The following is a 15,742-nucleotide window of genomic DNA, read 5'->3' as shown; positions in this document are numbered from 1 at the left end:
CCCACCCGCCCATTGGGCAGCTACGAGGTGTCGGGCAGGGAAGGACGGAAGGCACAGTGGGCGACAGCAGCTGTGGGGTGGCTCAGTCAAAACCACCAAATTTCATTTTAATCAAGACCAGGGCAACTTCAGCGCTTAGACTTAAGGGAAACTTTATTTAGTCTTCTTTTTAAAGCAATCTAGTTTAAAAACGAGTTGAGGTTAAGAGAAGAAAGAACATGAAACCTAGCAGAGTCAGACAGACACAGACAGACAGACAGACAGGCTCGGGTCAGGGGCTTCCACGTCAGATCTTCTCCATCTTGGATATGAGGTCGTCACAGATTCTGGTGAGTTCATCATTTTCTTTAGTCTGAAGGAGAGAAGTGGGATCCCTAGGCTTCTCGCAACACCCAGAGGAAGGACACCAGGACAAGCTGTCCCGCCTGGCCAGGGGAGGTGGGGGCTGGGGAGGAATACAGTGGCCTAGCCTGGGAGCAAGCCACAGGGGCCTTCTAGAAGGTACTGTCTGATGGCTCCTACTACAGGGCAGGTCCCAGAACAGGAGGGCTCCTCCCCTCCCATTCCACCTGGAGGCCTTGGGTCCCCTGAGCCCACCTTCTGCTCGATGGTCTTCTCCAGCGAGTGAATGCGCATCTGCTCCTTCCTCAGGCTTGCCTGGAAGGCCAAGGCCTCTGCTTGGGCCTTGCTCCGGACCTGGGCGATCTCCTCGTTTGCCCTGGAGAAGCAGAGGGCAGAGCTGAGCCCATGAGGGACTGGGAGTCACCCTCTCAGGCTCCCTAGACCTTTCTCCACCGTCTCCTGCCCGGCCGTGTCCTTCCCCCCAGTACTCACAGCTTGAGCTTCTCTTCTGCGTGGGCCTTCAGCGCTTGGTATCTCTGGCCTTCCCTTTCAATTCTTACTATGTAGTCCTCGACGCACTTCTTCAGCGATTCTTCATTCTTTAAGTAACGAGCAGAAGTTAACTGCTAACAGTACACTATTCTGTTTGAGACTGTCTGGGCTTGGCTTTGGGGGCCCCAGGGTCAGCTGTGGAAAGGTCTACCATCGAGGCTCTCGGAGATGTTAGTGAAACAGCAGCTCGAGCTTCCTTAGAAGACGAGGAAGGCCATGTGGAAACACTTCCCGTTTTTCTTTTGGAAAATGCCCCTCCACACAGCCCCAGGCCTCCCCATCCTGTGGTTCAGGATGGCCCCGAAGCCAGGCCTGACCCCAGACCCCTCAACAGCTGCTGTCACCCACTCTGGGCCCCCTGCCCATCCCTTCAGCCTGCCTGGCATGTAGAGCCCACCTGTGTGGCTCCCCACACCTACGCCCAGGCACCATGGGAGAAAGGAGGCCATACGTGCTGGGGCCATGAACAGCTCCTGCAAGCCCCCCCACTTCAGGGGCCAGGTCTCCCTGCTGGCCCCAGGAGGGGTGACAATAGTAGGGAACATCTGGACACAGGGATACGGCTGTCTACCTAAGAGCCATGCGGGGATGGCCTCCTAGGCAGTGTCATGTCCAGTTACAAGTGATGACGCCGACAGCTGAGGGGGGCAGGCAGAGAAGTGGCTGCCTCTGCTTGGTGCCCTCTCCCGGGACCCCTACTTGCTTCCCAGACTCAACACGAAGGCTCACACTCCCGCCACTGTGTACTTGTCACACTACCCTCTCAATGACACTGATCCCTGCTGTCCCCATGGCCTTCACTGGCCCTGTATGCCCCCAGCCCTGAGTGCCTGGCACTTTGACTGTCATGTACCAGGTGCTCGAGATCTGTGGCCTTGTCTCCTTGTTCTGGCAAGTCCTCAGCCAGCTCTTCCTGAGTGAGGCGTGTGGCCCCATAGCCCCCAGTCACACGTGGGTCAGGCCTCCTTATGGCCTCGTGTGCCTCTCCCTATTCTCTCCACTCAGCTCCGGAGGCTGCCATCAGGCCCTTGCTCTCGGCGGCCCCTCCACTGCCTGCCGAGAAGCTCCCCAGTGGCCGAGCTGAACTGCAGGCACCCAACCTTGAGTTTTGGTGTATTTCTCAATTCAGAACTTCCACCTGGTCCTTCTCTAGTTTTGAGGTCTCTACTGCAATACTCTTTTGAATGTAGGTAAGTTACTTTTCAAGTCTGCATGTGCCTCTTCCATGACGGGATTAAGTGAGCAAGGAAGGCCCTGGGAGGGAGCTGGCCCCGTCAGACTGGCTCGGCCACCCCAGGACAGGGCAGGACCCTACCAGAGGGAAGGCTGCTGGGGGTGGGGCGGCCTCAAGCCAAAGGCACCGAGTGATGGTCCCGCCTCTCCCAGAAGGGGCCTGCTTCGCATCCCTGTCACACCCCACCTCACGAAGTGCGATGCACTGCCGAGCGCACCAGGCCTGTCGACTGCACCAGGGCAGAGCTGACAGGAGCCTCCACCACCGTCCCAGTCTGTGCATTCACACCTGGAGCCCTGGGGGTCCGTTTCTAGTGACTGTTTCTGATCTTCATTCGGGTTTTCCTGTCTCTTTATCTCCCTCGTTACCCTGTGTCAGGTGGTATTTGTAAAACTATTTTAGAAGTAACGGAAAGCTGAAGATCTTCCTCCATAGAGCCTTCAGGCTGGCTTCTGCCACGCAGCCCGAGACGGCCACTGACCACCCACCAGACTTTGAGGGCAAGATGACATGAGCTCAGCCACAACCCTGCAGGGCCTGCTGGCTCCAGTCCAACCGACTCCCAGGGCCGCTTGAGCGCCCTCCCCTCCAGGCAACAGGCTCCACCTCAGCCGCACTCTCCAGTCAGTGGCCGGCTTCCTTCTCCCACGCGTCAGGCAGCGTCTTTTAGGTCCAGTCCAGCCCCTCCAGGAGGCCGGGCTACTCAGCCTCCACAACTTCCATGAGCTCAGGCAGTGGTCCCTTCCCCGAGCCGGCTCACTAACTGTGCAGTCATCTGTGCGCTGCCCTCCGTGCTCCAGGAGGGGCACCAGCTCCTTTAGGTATCTCCCCTTGCAGAGGGTACTGGAATGCCGCCAAGGGAGGAAGGGGCCCCAGCTGGGGTTGGCGTGGTGGGGATCCCTGCCTGGCCTCCCGCCCAGAACGTGCTGTCCCTTGCCCGGCAGCCCTGTGTGTGGCCCCGCCTCCTGCACGTCCCCACCTGGTGGTGCATGGAGGTCCCACTGGGCCTAGGCCCTCCTCCAGAAGGCAGCTGCTGGCTCCTCAGCACCCACCACACCTGGGCACTCCCTTGGCCGCTACGGTCCTGCCTCCGGGCTCTGCCCTGTGGTTCCTCTGTTCACTGCCTGGCTCCTCCCCAGGCCAACAGCACACCCTCGGCCCACTGGCCAGACTGGCCTCACAGCCCCAGTGCAGGGGAAGGTGTGACCAGGTGCCGAGTTGTGTCACCTTCACAAGGGACCGGGGTGTGGAGAGCAGCCTCTGGCCCGATGGGGCTTGGGCTCTAACATGCAACAAGCTGAGGACACAGGGCAGCCCGGCTCGGCCCCTGACCGCTGCCCACCTGGGACCCCCTGTGGCAGGATGGGCACAGCCCCGCCCAGCACCACCTACCGTGCGGTAGCCTTCGATCACTTCCTTCTGTTTCTCGAACCGCTTGAAGAGGTCAGAGAAAGACTTTTCCAAGGAGTTCAGGTCCGCAGTCAGCTGGTCTTTTTCTTTCAGAACCTTTTGGATCTCAGCTTTGGCAAGTTCCTTCTGTTTCTGAGCCTCCTCTTGAGAATAGAGCAAGCACCTGGGATTAAAGGCCCACACGCGGGCACCACAACCACGAGCAGGGGGGACAGGAGGGGTGTGGAGGAGAGGTGGGTAGCCGGAGTGCTGGCTGGGGCATGCCGCAGTCCTGCTAGAGGCATGGTGACAAGGCCCCCCTCCCCTGTGACGTTCTGGAGCAAGGCATGGGGGCACAAGTGCCCAGGAGACAGCCATCTTCTCAACACCAGCTCTAGCCTGAACCTGGGGAGACAGTGAACCTGGGACCCAAGAGCAGAGGTCCCGAGGAAGAGGGGTGGCGCCGAGACCTGCAGAGCCCCCAGCAACACCTGTCCCACAGGGACACCTGAGGTGGCTCTGCAGCTGATCCCCACATTTGGGGGCTTCTGGGAGCCTGAGTCTCGTCTGGGGTGAGGCCTGGTGCTCCCACCCCCCAGCCCTGGCCTGGATACGCCCAGTGCCCAACACCCGCAGTGGCCGCAGCTGGACACACAGCCACCTGGCGGGGAGAGGGCTGACTGCAGATGCAGAACCCACAGGAAGGACCCCATTTGTTCCCCACCACAGCCCCAGCTCAGGGTCTCGCCAATTTGGGGGCTGACAAGCGCCAGCTGTATGGTGCCGCCCAGTCTCCCTGACCGCCAGGGGCTCCTACATTGGCCTCGTGGCTCCACCACGGGGCCTGCAGGCGGACGGGCAGGTCTCACTCCCAGGAAGAGGGGCCCATGGGTGTCCAGCACTCACCCATTCCCTGGTACACCATCCCCTCAAACCCGTCCATGATCTTCCCCATCTCGATGTTCTTCGCGTGGAGCTCCTCGCACCTGCTCCTCAGCAACAGGTTCTCCTTTTGTGTCGCTTCCACCTGCACAAACCACACACCAAGCTGGTGCTGGGCACCCCTCCCAGGCCCGTGGTCTCTGGGGCAATGTGTCTGAGTTAGGTCAGGGGCTAGGCTGCGAGGAGCCTGGTCAGGCCGCATGCCTCACTCAGTGGACGTCACCAGGCTGGGCAGCCCGCTGTGCTGGGGCCAGCAGGTGCCCAGTGAGAGCGCACATCTCCCTGGGGCGTCCGTCTGTCAAAAGCCCATGGGCTCCCCTGTGTGGGCAGGCGTGTACCGGGCGTGCCACAGGCCCCCAGGAGCCCACGCCTGTGTATAGTAGGTGTGGGTAGGTGAGGCCTCCTGTTACCAGGGAGGCCGGGAGAGCAGCCTGCAGAGGGGACTGGGCCCAGCGGCAGAGAGAACGCCAGACTAGAAGGCAGATGGTCTGAGCTGTGAGCTGCTGGGTCAGCTCTGAGCAGGCAGGTGGCCATGGGGCAACAAGACCCAGCAGGACACAGCTGCCAGTGGAAACAGCCAGCCTGGGGGCATGTGGTCAAGTGCATGTCCCAGCCCGGGCCCAGCGTGCAGGTCTACCCGAGGGGCCCGGCCAGACACCGCCAAGGGGGCCACTGGGGCACTAAGGGGACTCAGGGGCTTGAAGCCCAGCCCTGCCACTCCCGGGGCCACTCAGAGTGGTGCCTACAGAGGACAACTGAGCAGGCTGTCCAGACTCTCAGCGTGTGAACAGGCTCTTTCTGAGATGCTGGATGGAACCAGCATTTTCAGCTAACTAGGTGACGGGCTGGGGGCTCAGTAAGTGGACACTGCGATTCTACCACAGCAGCTAGGTAAGGCCCGTGCTCAGAGCCGTCCACCCCCAGCTCTCAGTGAAGCCCCAGAGCAGTTTGTGGGCACCACGTGCAGGGCCGCAACCAATAGGCGGGGGCAGCACTCTGGGAACCCACCCTCCCCACGCCTTGTCCTCACCGCAGCGTCCAGGTCCTTCTGGCTGTACTGTAGCACGTCCACGATGGGTCCCATGGGCAGCAGCGGACCCCCAGGCCCGAGAACACACAGAGGTGGGTCCAGCACCTGCGGGGGCGACACAGACCAGCTGGGCCACAAGCTCCTCTTGCATCCACCTCCGCTTCCGACCTGTCGTCAGGGAGGACAGGCCCTCGGAGGCTGGGAGGCTCCTGGGACAGCATGGTGAGTGACCTGCGACACGGAGCAGCCTGCAGCCCCTGACTGACCTTCTGAAGCCTTCAGATCCCTGGAAGATAAAACCTGGGCCCTTAAAACAACATGCGTCTCTCTACACCACAAAAGGGCTGAAGCACTTACAGGCACACCCGGAGCTCCGAGGAGGTCCAGCTCCACCAGCTTTGCTGCAGGCGGACTTCCTGAGGACACATCCACTTCCTGCACGCTGAGACCAGAACAGAACGTCAATACGCCTCGTTTCTTCCAGAGCAGGGGTCAGCTCAGGTTTTCCCCAAAGGGCCAGAGAGTAAATGTTTTAGGATTTGTGGGCCACACAGCCTCTGCTGCAACTGCCTGGACTCTGCTGTTGTCAGTGCTAGAGCAGCCACACAGATACGTACAGGAATGAATGTGACTGTGTGCCAATAAAACTTTATTTATAGAAACAGGCAGTGGGCTAGATACGACCCATGGCCACAGGGCTCGCTCTCCCTGCTCACTGCTGCCCACAGTCACTATGACTTATCCGGTTCAGGGATCCACTGGCTGTTCCTTATCAAAGTCACACGTGAGGCCTGGCGTCACCCCTCCTGCACCCAAGGGGCTCCAGCTCCACTGAACGTGCTTTTCAGAGGCTGAATCACGAACACCCCCCTTGCCTAGAAGTCTGTGATCAACAGCGCACCTGGTAACAGCTGCCTATTGGCCGCCGCACTGAGCCCCACAGACCGAGGGGGACATACCTGCTCGTCTCAGGGGCCACAGGTGCTGGCCTCTGAGGGCTGTCCCTCAGGAGCGGGTCGAATTTGAGGTATAAGGACTGTTTCCTCAGGGCTGATTCTGTAAACTGAAGAGGGTGGGCAAATCAGTGGGTTCACGGTGTCCCTGACGGATGACAGCCCCAAGGGTGCGGGGTGACTGCGCTCACCAGGCAAAGGGCCCAGGAAGATTACAACACAACGGTGAGATGCCTCCCGAGGCATGAACGGCCCCAGCAGCAGAGCAGCATGCTCTTGAGTCTGCCTCTGGGTGAGTGGCTGGGATAGGACCTGCTGGGACCGCAGGATGGGGCTTAGGACGGAAGCTGCAGGAAAAGGGGCCCTACCGAGTCCTAGACCACCATCACAGCACCGGGCCCTCACAGCCCGGCAGATGTGGACACTGCTCACGTTCCACCTGCAGAAGTGCTGCAATTGCTGAGGTGTGACAGTGGCATGGGGCTATTCTAGAAAAAGCCCCTTTTTGAGAAACATACTTCAGAAAAGGCTGCTGTGAAGGTGGGGGTTACTTACCAAGGAAGTCCCAAACTGCTCCAGATAATCCACCTCGGCCCCCATGCCTAGAACTGAGAGGGAGCACATGTCAGTGCTGCTGTCGCTACCCCACACGTGGTGGATTATGGGTCTTTATTGAAATAGATGTCAGCTTAGCAGTTTCCCCACCTTGGAGGGAGCCGCCCCCTGTACTCAGGCTGTGGAAACACTGAGCTGTGTCCCTCCCGCTCCACCGTCTATCCTGGACCTGGGGCTGAGGGGCCTTTGCTCTGAAGCGGGGTTTCTGGCCTCATGCTAGTGATACTTGGGGCTGCTTGTTCTGTGAGCAGCACCCCCTAAGGCATGACAACCAAAAGTGTCCCCTAGGGGCCAAACTGCCCTGGTTGAGAACCAGTGTTTACCCTAGAAAAGGCCTTTAATTTCTGATAATGTAACCTTTGCTTAAAAAACTTCAGGGTGCCTCATGCCATCTATAAACGTGACCTCAAAATGGCACAAAGACCTAAAGGTAAGAGCAGCAACTCAAACTCTTGGAGGAAAACTGAAGGGTAAGTCTTCATGACACTGGATTTGGTAATGATTTCTTAGATTTGACACCAGAAGTACAAGCAACAAAAGAAAAGAATAGATAGGGCTGGCCCCGTGGCGTTGTGGTTAAGTGTGCGTGCTCCACTGCTGGTGGCCCTGGTTCGCATCCCGGGCGTGCACCGATGCACTGCTTGTCAGGCCATGCTGTGGCGGCGTCCCATATAAAGTGGAGGAAGATGGGCACGGATGTTAGCCCAGGGCCAGTCTTCCTCAGCAAAAAAGAAAAAAAAAGGTGGATTGGCATCAGATGTTAGCTCAGGGCTGATCTTCCTCACACACACACAAAAAAAAATAGATAAATTGGGCTTCCAAGTTAACATTTGTGCTTCCAAGGACACCACTGAGAAAGTGAAAAGACAACCCACAGAGTGAGAGAAAATAAAGGGTTCTTATCTCAGCTGTACAAGAAACGCTTCTAGTAACAAGACAGTTAAAAAAGGGTGAAGGATATGAGCAGACATTTCTCCAAAGATGACACGTGAAAGGCTGACAAGCACACGAAAGGATGCTTATCACCAGTCGTCAGGGAAACGCAAATCAGAACGAGATGGCACTTCACACCCACCCAGATGGCTGGAATCAGAAAGTCAGGACAAGTGCTGGCGAGGGTGTGGGGAGATCCCAACCCTCACACATTGCTGTAAAGTGACTGCTAAATGGTGCAGCCACTTTGGAAAACAACCTGGCAGTTCCCCCAAAAGTTAAACACAGAGTTACCGTATGACCCAGGAATTCCACTCCTAGGTATATCCACCCAAAAGAAATGGAAAACACATCCACACAAAAAAGTGAACAGGAATGTTCATAACAGCCTTATTCATGGCAGCTGAAAAGTGGAACCAGCTCAAATGTCTCTCAACTGGGGAATGAACCAACAAGCCGCGGTCTGTCCACGATGTGGAGCACTGTTCAGCTAGACAAAGGAATGAAGACTGACACGCGCTACCCACGGACGAAGCTCGGAAACACTCAGTGGAAGACCAGACACAAACCCACACATGTGACTCCAGGGGCCCTGGGGGTGGCAGGCCTGCCCTAGTAGACCTCATCCACTGCTGTGGTCCCACCTGTACGGTGAGGACCTCGTGGTTATCCTACCATAGGCAAACCCCACGTTCCATCTTGTCTTCCCCGTGCCTGTTGGATTGTACGTAACCACAACTGAGATCCCATCATGTTGTCTTATAGCTTTCAAAGCAATTCAGTCACAAGTTCTCACTTTACATCAGTGACTTGCCCTCCTGCCCACAGGAGCCCCAAGCCTCATTCCCCAGCAGGGGCCTGAGCGGCTCATCTCACCACCGCGGGCTCTCACTCCAGCAGCATCTCTCCGAGGGGCGAGGCCCAGCGTGTTGCTGTGTCTGCATCTGTGCGGAGCCTCATTCATACTTTTTGCCTATTTTTCTAAGTGAGTCTACAACTTCCATTTCTGGAAACCCCTTATGTTATAGAGGTATCAGTCCTGTTCTCTTGAAAATGCCCATCTTTTGACAAACCAGAAGTTTCTGCGTGAATCACTTCAAATCTGGGAACACAGTAGCCTGTAGAACAATCACCTGCAAATGCCATGAACTCACAGGCTCACAGGACATGTTTCAGGCAAATCGACAGCGGGGACAGATGAGTGACGACCCAGGGACAACGTACCCTCAGCTGGGTCTCGGAAGTGCTCGTCACTCGGTTCTGAGGCTGGCTCTGGCCCCTGCCGGGGGTGGGGCGCTGGGTCAGCGGGTGAGGCTGTCGGCTCACTGCCTAGACTGCTGGTGGGAGCCGATGTGCCCAAAGAATTCATGGTTCCCTCCTGGAAGGAAGGTCAGTGTCACCTTGGGTGGCTGTTTGGGCATCCCGTGCAGTCGAGGGTCCTGGATGGGGCCTTTGCTTCACCCAGTCTTGTCAAGGTGAGGGGGTGTGGGGGGCAGGGGCTGAGGGGTAGCAGTGTGTCCCACCCGGTCACCACTGGCTTCCCTCTGTGGTCACAATACACAAATGGTGGCGACAGTGCTGGGACACGCTTCCACTCGGTCACGCACACGCATGCGTTCTGTACCTCGCCGGCTGCTCCTGAGGTCCCGGCCAGGGTCTGCACCACAGGTGTGTCATCTGCTGAGGCTGAAGGCACCTGCCTGAAGAGAAGGGTCAGCAGGGCCTGTGCCCATGTTGTCCCACCAACCCCCTGAGCTGCCACCTGCACTGTGGACCCTCACCTAGGAAGCCAGGCACAGGGGCTAAGCTGGGTGACCCGGCAAAGCCGTCCCCACCAACCTCTCCTGCGCGAGAATCGTGAGCCTGGAAGGAGGGCTTGGAAGCAGGCAAGGAGCTCTGAGGTAGTTTCAACTCAATAACAAAGCAAACCACAAGGATTCATTCATCCTTTCTACCGGGAAACTGGCAAAAGCAGCTGGGAGGGCAGGGAGCCGGATGGGGACCCTCTCACTGGGCAGTTCCAGGGCAGGGACGGCAGCCTGCCAGGGAGTCAGGGTCTCTTCAGAGAAGCTGCGAGCCTGTGAGCTGGCCAGCTGCTGGCCAAGCTTCTCTTAGAACCAAACACTTGGCGGCCACCAAGAAGCTGTCGCCAGAGAGCAGTGAGCACGTGAGAAGGCACTCACACCAGGAGACAAGAAAGAGCCTTTAAGAGCCACAGCCAGTGCTAACGGCCCTTCATCATCTTTGGGATAATGGGTGTTTTTTCTTCTCTAGATATCTTTCTTGAAATTCTAAACTCATTACACGTAGTGTTCTTAAAAAGCACAAGGGGCCGGCCTGGTGGCATGGTGGTTAAGTTCATACGCTTCACTTCGGTGGCCTGGGGTTTGCAGGTTCGGATCCCGGGCGCGACCTACGTACCACTGGTCAAGCCATGCTGTGGCGGCATCTCATATAAAGTGGAGGAAAATGGGCACGGATGTTAGCCCAGGGCCAGTCTTCCTCAGCAACAAGAGGAGGATTGGCAACAGATGTTAGCTCAGGGCTAATCTTCCTCACCAAAAAAAAAAAGTGTGTGGGGGGGAGAGGACGTAACAGGGTGCAGGGACACTCTCTTTCCAGCTATTTCACAATAGGCAAGGCTGCTGTGAGCACCCTTCCTCTGTCTCGGGACGGGCCGGTGTGTGCCCTGAGGCCCCTTCTCAGGGGCACGTAGGTGGCATTTCTGGTCTCAGGTCCACCAGCACACGTACCACAGAGCAGCTTTCCTGACATTGCCACCCCATACTCACTGGTTCAGAGGTGAGTCCTCCAAGCCCGGAGGTGCAGTGCTCAGCTGTGAGGCCCCGGGACCGTCCTGGGGGTGTTCTGGGGGCCGAGCCTCCCTTCCACCTCCGAACGGGTTGAAGTTTGGGTCGTCCAGCTTGTCCCAGTCCAGGTTGTAAGACCCCCAGAGAGGGAGAACAGGACCCTCATCTGCCTCCTTGGGGGTCTTCTGCCTCACCTCCGGTCTCCTCGAGGGAGGTTTAAGGCCAGGTCTCTTCCCCAGTTTCCTTGGTGGGGGCGGCCTTTTGGGGGCAGCCTCATCAGAGACGTCAAATTCTAGCTTTATGGGCCCATTCCTGCAAGAGTCAGCCTTTTGACCATCGGCCTCTTCCTTCTGAGGACTTGGGGACGTGGCCTCTCCAGCCTTCAGAGGGCTAGCCAGGGCGGCATTCTCAGGACCAGAAGCATCCTCAGGGTCTGCAAGGGCCTTGCCAGGCAGGTCTGCAAGGGGCCCTTCTCCATGTGCTCCTTCGGGTGGAGGACTAGGAGGCGAAGCAGCCCCGGCCGAGGAAGCAGGGATCCCCTGCAAGCTTCCTCCTGCCGCTGTGTGAGGGTCCTCTGTTCTGTCTTGGGACACCATCCCGAGAGGGTCTTCTGGAATTTCAGAAGTGGACGTAATGCTTTTCTCTAAGGAATAAAAATGAACGTTTGCCTCCAAGGTTTGCTCAGGGCTGCCAGACATTCGTCCTGGAGATGCCACCTGGTTTTCAAGACTTTCCAGCATCTGGGGAGAGCTTGACGGGTTCAGGCTGGCTGGGGGAGCTGAGGTGGGCCCGCTGGAACACCTGTCTTCAGAGGCTGGTCTCACGTCCCCTGGAGGGGGGTTGGCATCCAGCACTGCTGGTTTCTGGAGAATTCCATCGGTCGTTTTGGTGTCCACTTCCTTGGTGAACTGTTGGCTTTTTAGAAACAGACTTAGTTAATACCAAGCAACCCATTTCGTTTTTTACATTTTAGCCCACATGAAAACATTAGCTAAAAACAGAAAAAAAGAATGTTTAGTCAACCATCTCCTCAGGATTAACTGTTACAAGTATAGTCCCATAAATCAATGCTGGTGAGCAACCTAGGGACACATGGGTTTCTGAGAGTGAGCAGAAACCTGACAGATACATGACGAAAGTTAAGGTTTTCTGTGCTATCCTACTTTCCCCTTTTGGTTGGGGACCACCAGCTACATAGTCAGGGACAGTCAGGCACACGAGGGTCAAGCCCTTCACTGAAGAGAGAAAGGCAGGTCGAGAACACTGCCTTCAGAAAGCAGGGCCCCAGCTCCTAGGGCCACCCTCCCTGGGTCCTCCTGGCCTGCTCCCTGAGTTCTGCTCTGTGGCTCTGCAGAAACAGGGCAGAGGCAGGAACCACCCTGGCCCTCGAAGCAGGTCAGATCCTGCGGCCAAGAGGCCGGGTCTCCCTCCCTTCCTGAGGCTGTTATAAAGGAACAGTATTTAAGTCCCTCTAATCTCACTCAGCTGAATTTCAAAAAGTATAAAACTGAAGCTGACAAGTAGCAAGGACACCTGGGGAGGGGAACAGATTCAGGCTCGAGGAGCTTCCACGAGGAGACAGGACCGTGGCCCCAAGAACATTTTACTTAAGTTAGGTGAAGGGTATGTTAGCGATTCTTTGTTTTTATACCTTGCTCTGTACATCTGAAACCTGTTTAGAAGAAAATGCAAGTTTTAAACAGCTTAAGTCAGCAAAAGTCAAAATGAAAACGTGCCAGTGAGGACCCTTCCCACTCTGGATGCAGAGGGTCCCTGGGGGCCGCAGTTGGGTTAGTTCAGCCTAATCTGGGGGTGAAGAGCTGCCACTAGGGTCCTCCTTTCCAGACAGAGGCAGGAAAGGCCGTGGCACTCACTTAGTAGACCAAGCCAAACACCTAACTCCAGGTGAGGCTGCAAAGAAGCTTCTCCCAGTTAAAGCCAGGTGTTTAAAACCTGGTCCCTGAGGCCACTCGCACTCTGACCAGATTACACAACAGACAGCTCCTCTGCCTTTAAAAGAACACAGCTCAACTTGCAAGCAGAAGAGAGACCCCAGTGGAACAAGAAAAAAGAAATAAAACCACAAAGTGCCCTTCCTTGGAGATGTGAGCAGGACATTTTGTGAAGCTAGAGAAACAAAAAATGAGGCCAACTTGTTGGCAAGGGTACAACGAAGGAATGGAATATGAAATTTAAACTTATTATAAGTGTTCCATTATCCACTTTTCCAGTAACGACTTCCGATGCCAAATACTCTGGACCACGCACCACACAAGCTCAGAGCGAGACCAAGAGAAACTCAACCAGATGAGCAGAATTTTCCTGCCGAGTCTATGAGAGATGCTACAAACTGCAGTACACAAGCAGCACCCACACTTACTTCTCTTTCTGCGTCCAGACTTGAGGAGGGTTTCTTAACCCTCCGGCATCACCCAGAGCAAAGCAAGCCTCCGGTTTGCTGCTCACAACAGGACTTAGAACCCTGTGCGTCTGTGGATCCCGCAGAGGTGTCTGAAAAGTCACCTGTTGGGAGGGAGACAGCACCTGTTCACCAAGTTCGTCTTCAACCACTATGCGAGGAGCACCCTGCCCTGCCAGCTCATTTAAGTCACCAGGAAAGCAGGTTCCAAGGTGACCTAACATGACGCACGGTGATCTCACATGGGCACAACGCGCTCACCTTCACGGCTTTGGCTATGCTTTTGGGTGGCACATTTTCCTTCTGTGACAGACGAAGAACAGATGATCTTCCGGTAAGTTCTGGTGGCGAAAACAGGAAGTTGCAGTTCTCTGTACTTTTGTCACCAGTGACATTTTCGTCATTGAAGATCTGCAGACTCATTCTGAAAAAGCAAACAGCGTGTGTCAGCATGAAGGCAGCAACACTGCGGCGCCTGGATGCACCAACGTGAAAAAGATGGAGCTGACTCTGCAGCGCGGCCGGGAGGATGGCCCCTTCCTGCGCAGCTGGTCACACCTCAGGCAGTGTGTCCTCTGCCAGGTGCTCCCTGTCCTGCTGCAGGGGAGCCACCACCTCCCAGGCCTAAGGGCTAGAAGGGCCTTCAGCCTTTGGGGCAAAGAGGAAAACCCAGGTGCTCCCAACAACTCGAACTTCATGGGTAAAAGTCAAGAGACAAGTAAAAGGTGGCCTTGGAGAACACCAGAAGAGGCAGAGGAAGCCTAGGTCTCCCACAGGCCTCCACTCGAGGCGCCAAGGCCGTGTCAGAGCTGGAGCAGGTGGCCACGCTGGCAAAGAAAAGAAAAGCGGAAAGGTGTGGTGGCTCACTCTTCCCCACGTGGCTGGGAAATAGAGACCAGGTGAGGGCAGCAGGACCGCCAAGGCCCGGAGGAGGAGCTGGCGAAGGAAATGCGCAGTGAGGTGCAGAACTAAGTGGGGAGCTTCTACATCCGGGCCTGGAGTCTGGAAATACACCAGGAGCCTCCAGTCAGGCCCAGAAGGTTCTGGAACAGCCCCATTCCTTCCTACAGTTCTCATCATGGTCGCCAACATGACATTCCCAATCTAAGAGTCATCAGAGAACTGGGTATGGACCTGCGCAAGGCGGCACCATGGGTACCTGCTGGTGGTGGGGGCCCTGGGGGCTGCAGCTCGAACAAGGCTGAGGTGTCTGAGGCAGAAGGAGCAAAGGGGGCCTGGAGGGGTGTGAGGTCGGCACCTTGGAGAGTGTGAGAGGAGGCCGGGAAGTGGCGTCAGAGGCTCCTGCAGCAGGCCTGGGCGGGGTCAGCCCTGGCTTGGCCAGCGGGCCCCCCTTCGGTGTGTGGAAGCGGGAAAGACTCAGGAGTCCAAGGTGACAACTAGGTTTTCCGCCTGAACAACTGGGTGAAACACGGAAGGGGGCCTCGAGGACAGCTTTCTGCCCGTCCCTGGCCTGGGGAAGGTGGGAGAACAGTGATGGCGGCCTCCGTCGGTTTGGCTTCTACTGACCACGGGACCACGGGCGGGGGCTCCGGAGCAGAGGCTGCCCTGCGTGCGCGGACTGCGGTGGGGCAGCAGCGGGTGGGGAGGGCTCGCGCCCAGGTCTGCGGCGCAGGTGCGCGGCAGTGGGTGACGGCTCACAGCTGGGGCTGGAGAAAGCAGCAGAAGCTGCCCCGTTGGAGGGGGGCGTGGCCGCGCAGAGCCGGAGGGGCTAGGGGTCCGGAGTCCCGTCTCCGACACCCGGGCAGGGGGGCGGGCAGCGAGCCGGGCGCGCGTTCAGTGCTGGAGACGTGCATTTGCAAACCACAGCTACTGGTGGTATGTGAGGCTGGACAGGGTCACCGAGGTGAGGAGTGGCCGCGGGCCAGGCCCTGAGGGACCCCGACACACGGACCTCCTGGAGGATGACCTTCGCGGAGGGCGACAGAGGGGAGGCGGCGGAGCCAGGAAGGCAGGAGCCCGCCGGGCGTCTCGGGCGGCGGGGCAGAGGTCAGCCGGCTCCGCTCCGGGCTACGGCGGGCCGGCGGGATGGGCCCGCTGAGAGGCACCGGCGAGAAAGCGTCCCTGAAGAGGCGGCGGGAGGGCAGGGGCGCCGCGGGGACACGCCGAGGGTGGACCCGCCGCCGGGAGGGCGGGTGTCGACAGCTCCGCGGCGGACAGAGGCCGGGGCCGGGCCGGAGGGTGCGAAGGAGGCTGGGATGGAGCCCCGGGCCGGGACCCGCCCGCCGCCCGCCGCCCGCCGCCCGCCGCCCGCCGCCCGCCGCCCGCCGCCGCCCGCCGCCCCCTTACCTGCCGGCCGCGGTGCGGAGCCGAGAGAGCGGGAGGCGCCGAGTCCAGGAGCCCGCCCGCCCGCCGCCGATTCAAATCCCGGCGGTTGGCGCGCGCGGCCAATCAACGCGCGGCTGGGGCGCGACGCACGGGACGCCGCCGGCCAATGGGAGGCCGCGCCTAAGGCCACGCCCCCGCGCGCCGGCGGTACCGCTTCCGGGGAGGGGAGCACGCTGG

General features: G+C 58.1%; 1 protein-coding gene across 3 annotated transcripts; it reads right to left on the bottom strand.

Annotated features, from left to right (window-relative positions):
- Positions 1 to 135: 135 nt before the first annotated feature.
- Positions 136 to 15,690, bottom strand: TACC3 (transforming acidic coiled-coil containing protein 3). Of its 3 annotated transcripts, none has more exons than XM_087434784.1 (15): positions 15,527 to 15,690; positions 13,481 to 13,643; positions 13,181 to 13,323; positions 10,783 to 11,715; positions 9,615 to 9,690; positions 9,215 to 9,368; positions 6,998 to 7,050; positions 6,449 to 6,552; positions 5,847 to 5,931; positions 5,490 to 5,594; positions 4,424 to 4,544; positions 3,521 to 3,681; positions 835 to 941; positions 598 to 718; positions 136 to 352 (listed from the first exon to the last, which is right to left on the bottom strand). In XM_087434784.1, the coding sequence occupies exons 2-15, from the start codon at positions 13,640 to 13,642 to the stop codon at positions 287 to 289; spliced, it is 2,391 nt and encodes a 796-aa protein (XP_087290910.1). In that variant the 5' UTR covers position 13,643; positions 15,527 to 15,690; the 3' UTR covers positions 136 to 286. The 3 variants fall into 3 exon arrangements, with proteins under 3 accessions (XP_087290910.1, XP_087290909.1, XP_087290911.1); XM_087434783.1 differs by lacking the exon at positions 15,527 to 15,690 and adding an exon at positions 14,478 to 15,348; XM_087434785.1 differs by lacking the exons at positions 13,181 to 13,323; positions 15,527 to 15,690 and having other exon boundaries at positions 13,481 to 13,615.
- Between the last annotated feature and the right edge of the window lie 52 nt (positions 15,691 to 15,742).

This window comes from Ceratotherium simum, chromosome 8, assembly GCF_057802395.1.
Source record: "Ceratotherium simum simum isolate JZ-2026a chromosome 8, ASM5780239v1, whole genome shotgun sequence".
Lineage (NCBI taxonomy): Eukaryota > Metazoa > Chordata > Mammalia > Perissodactyla > Rhinocerotidae > Ceratotherium > Ceratotherium simum.
This window is presented reverse-complemented; position numbering and strand designations above follow the sequence as displayed.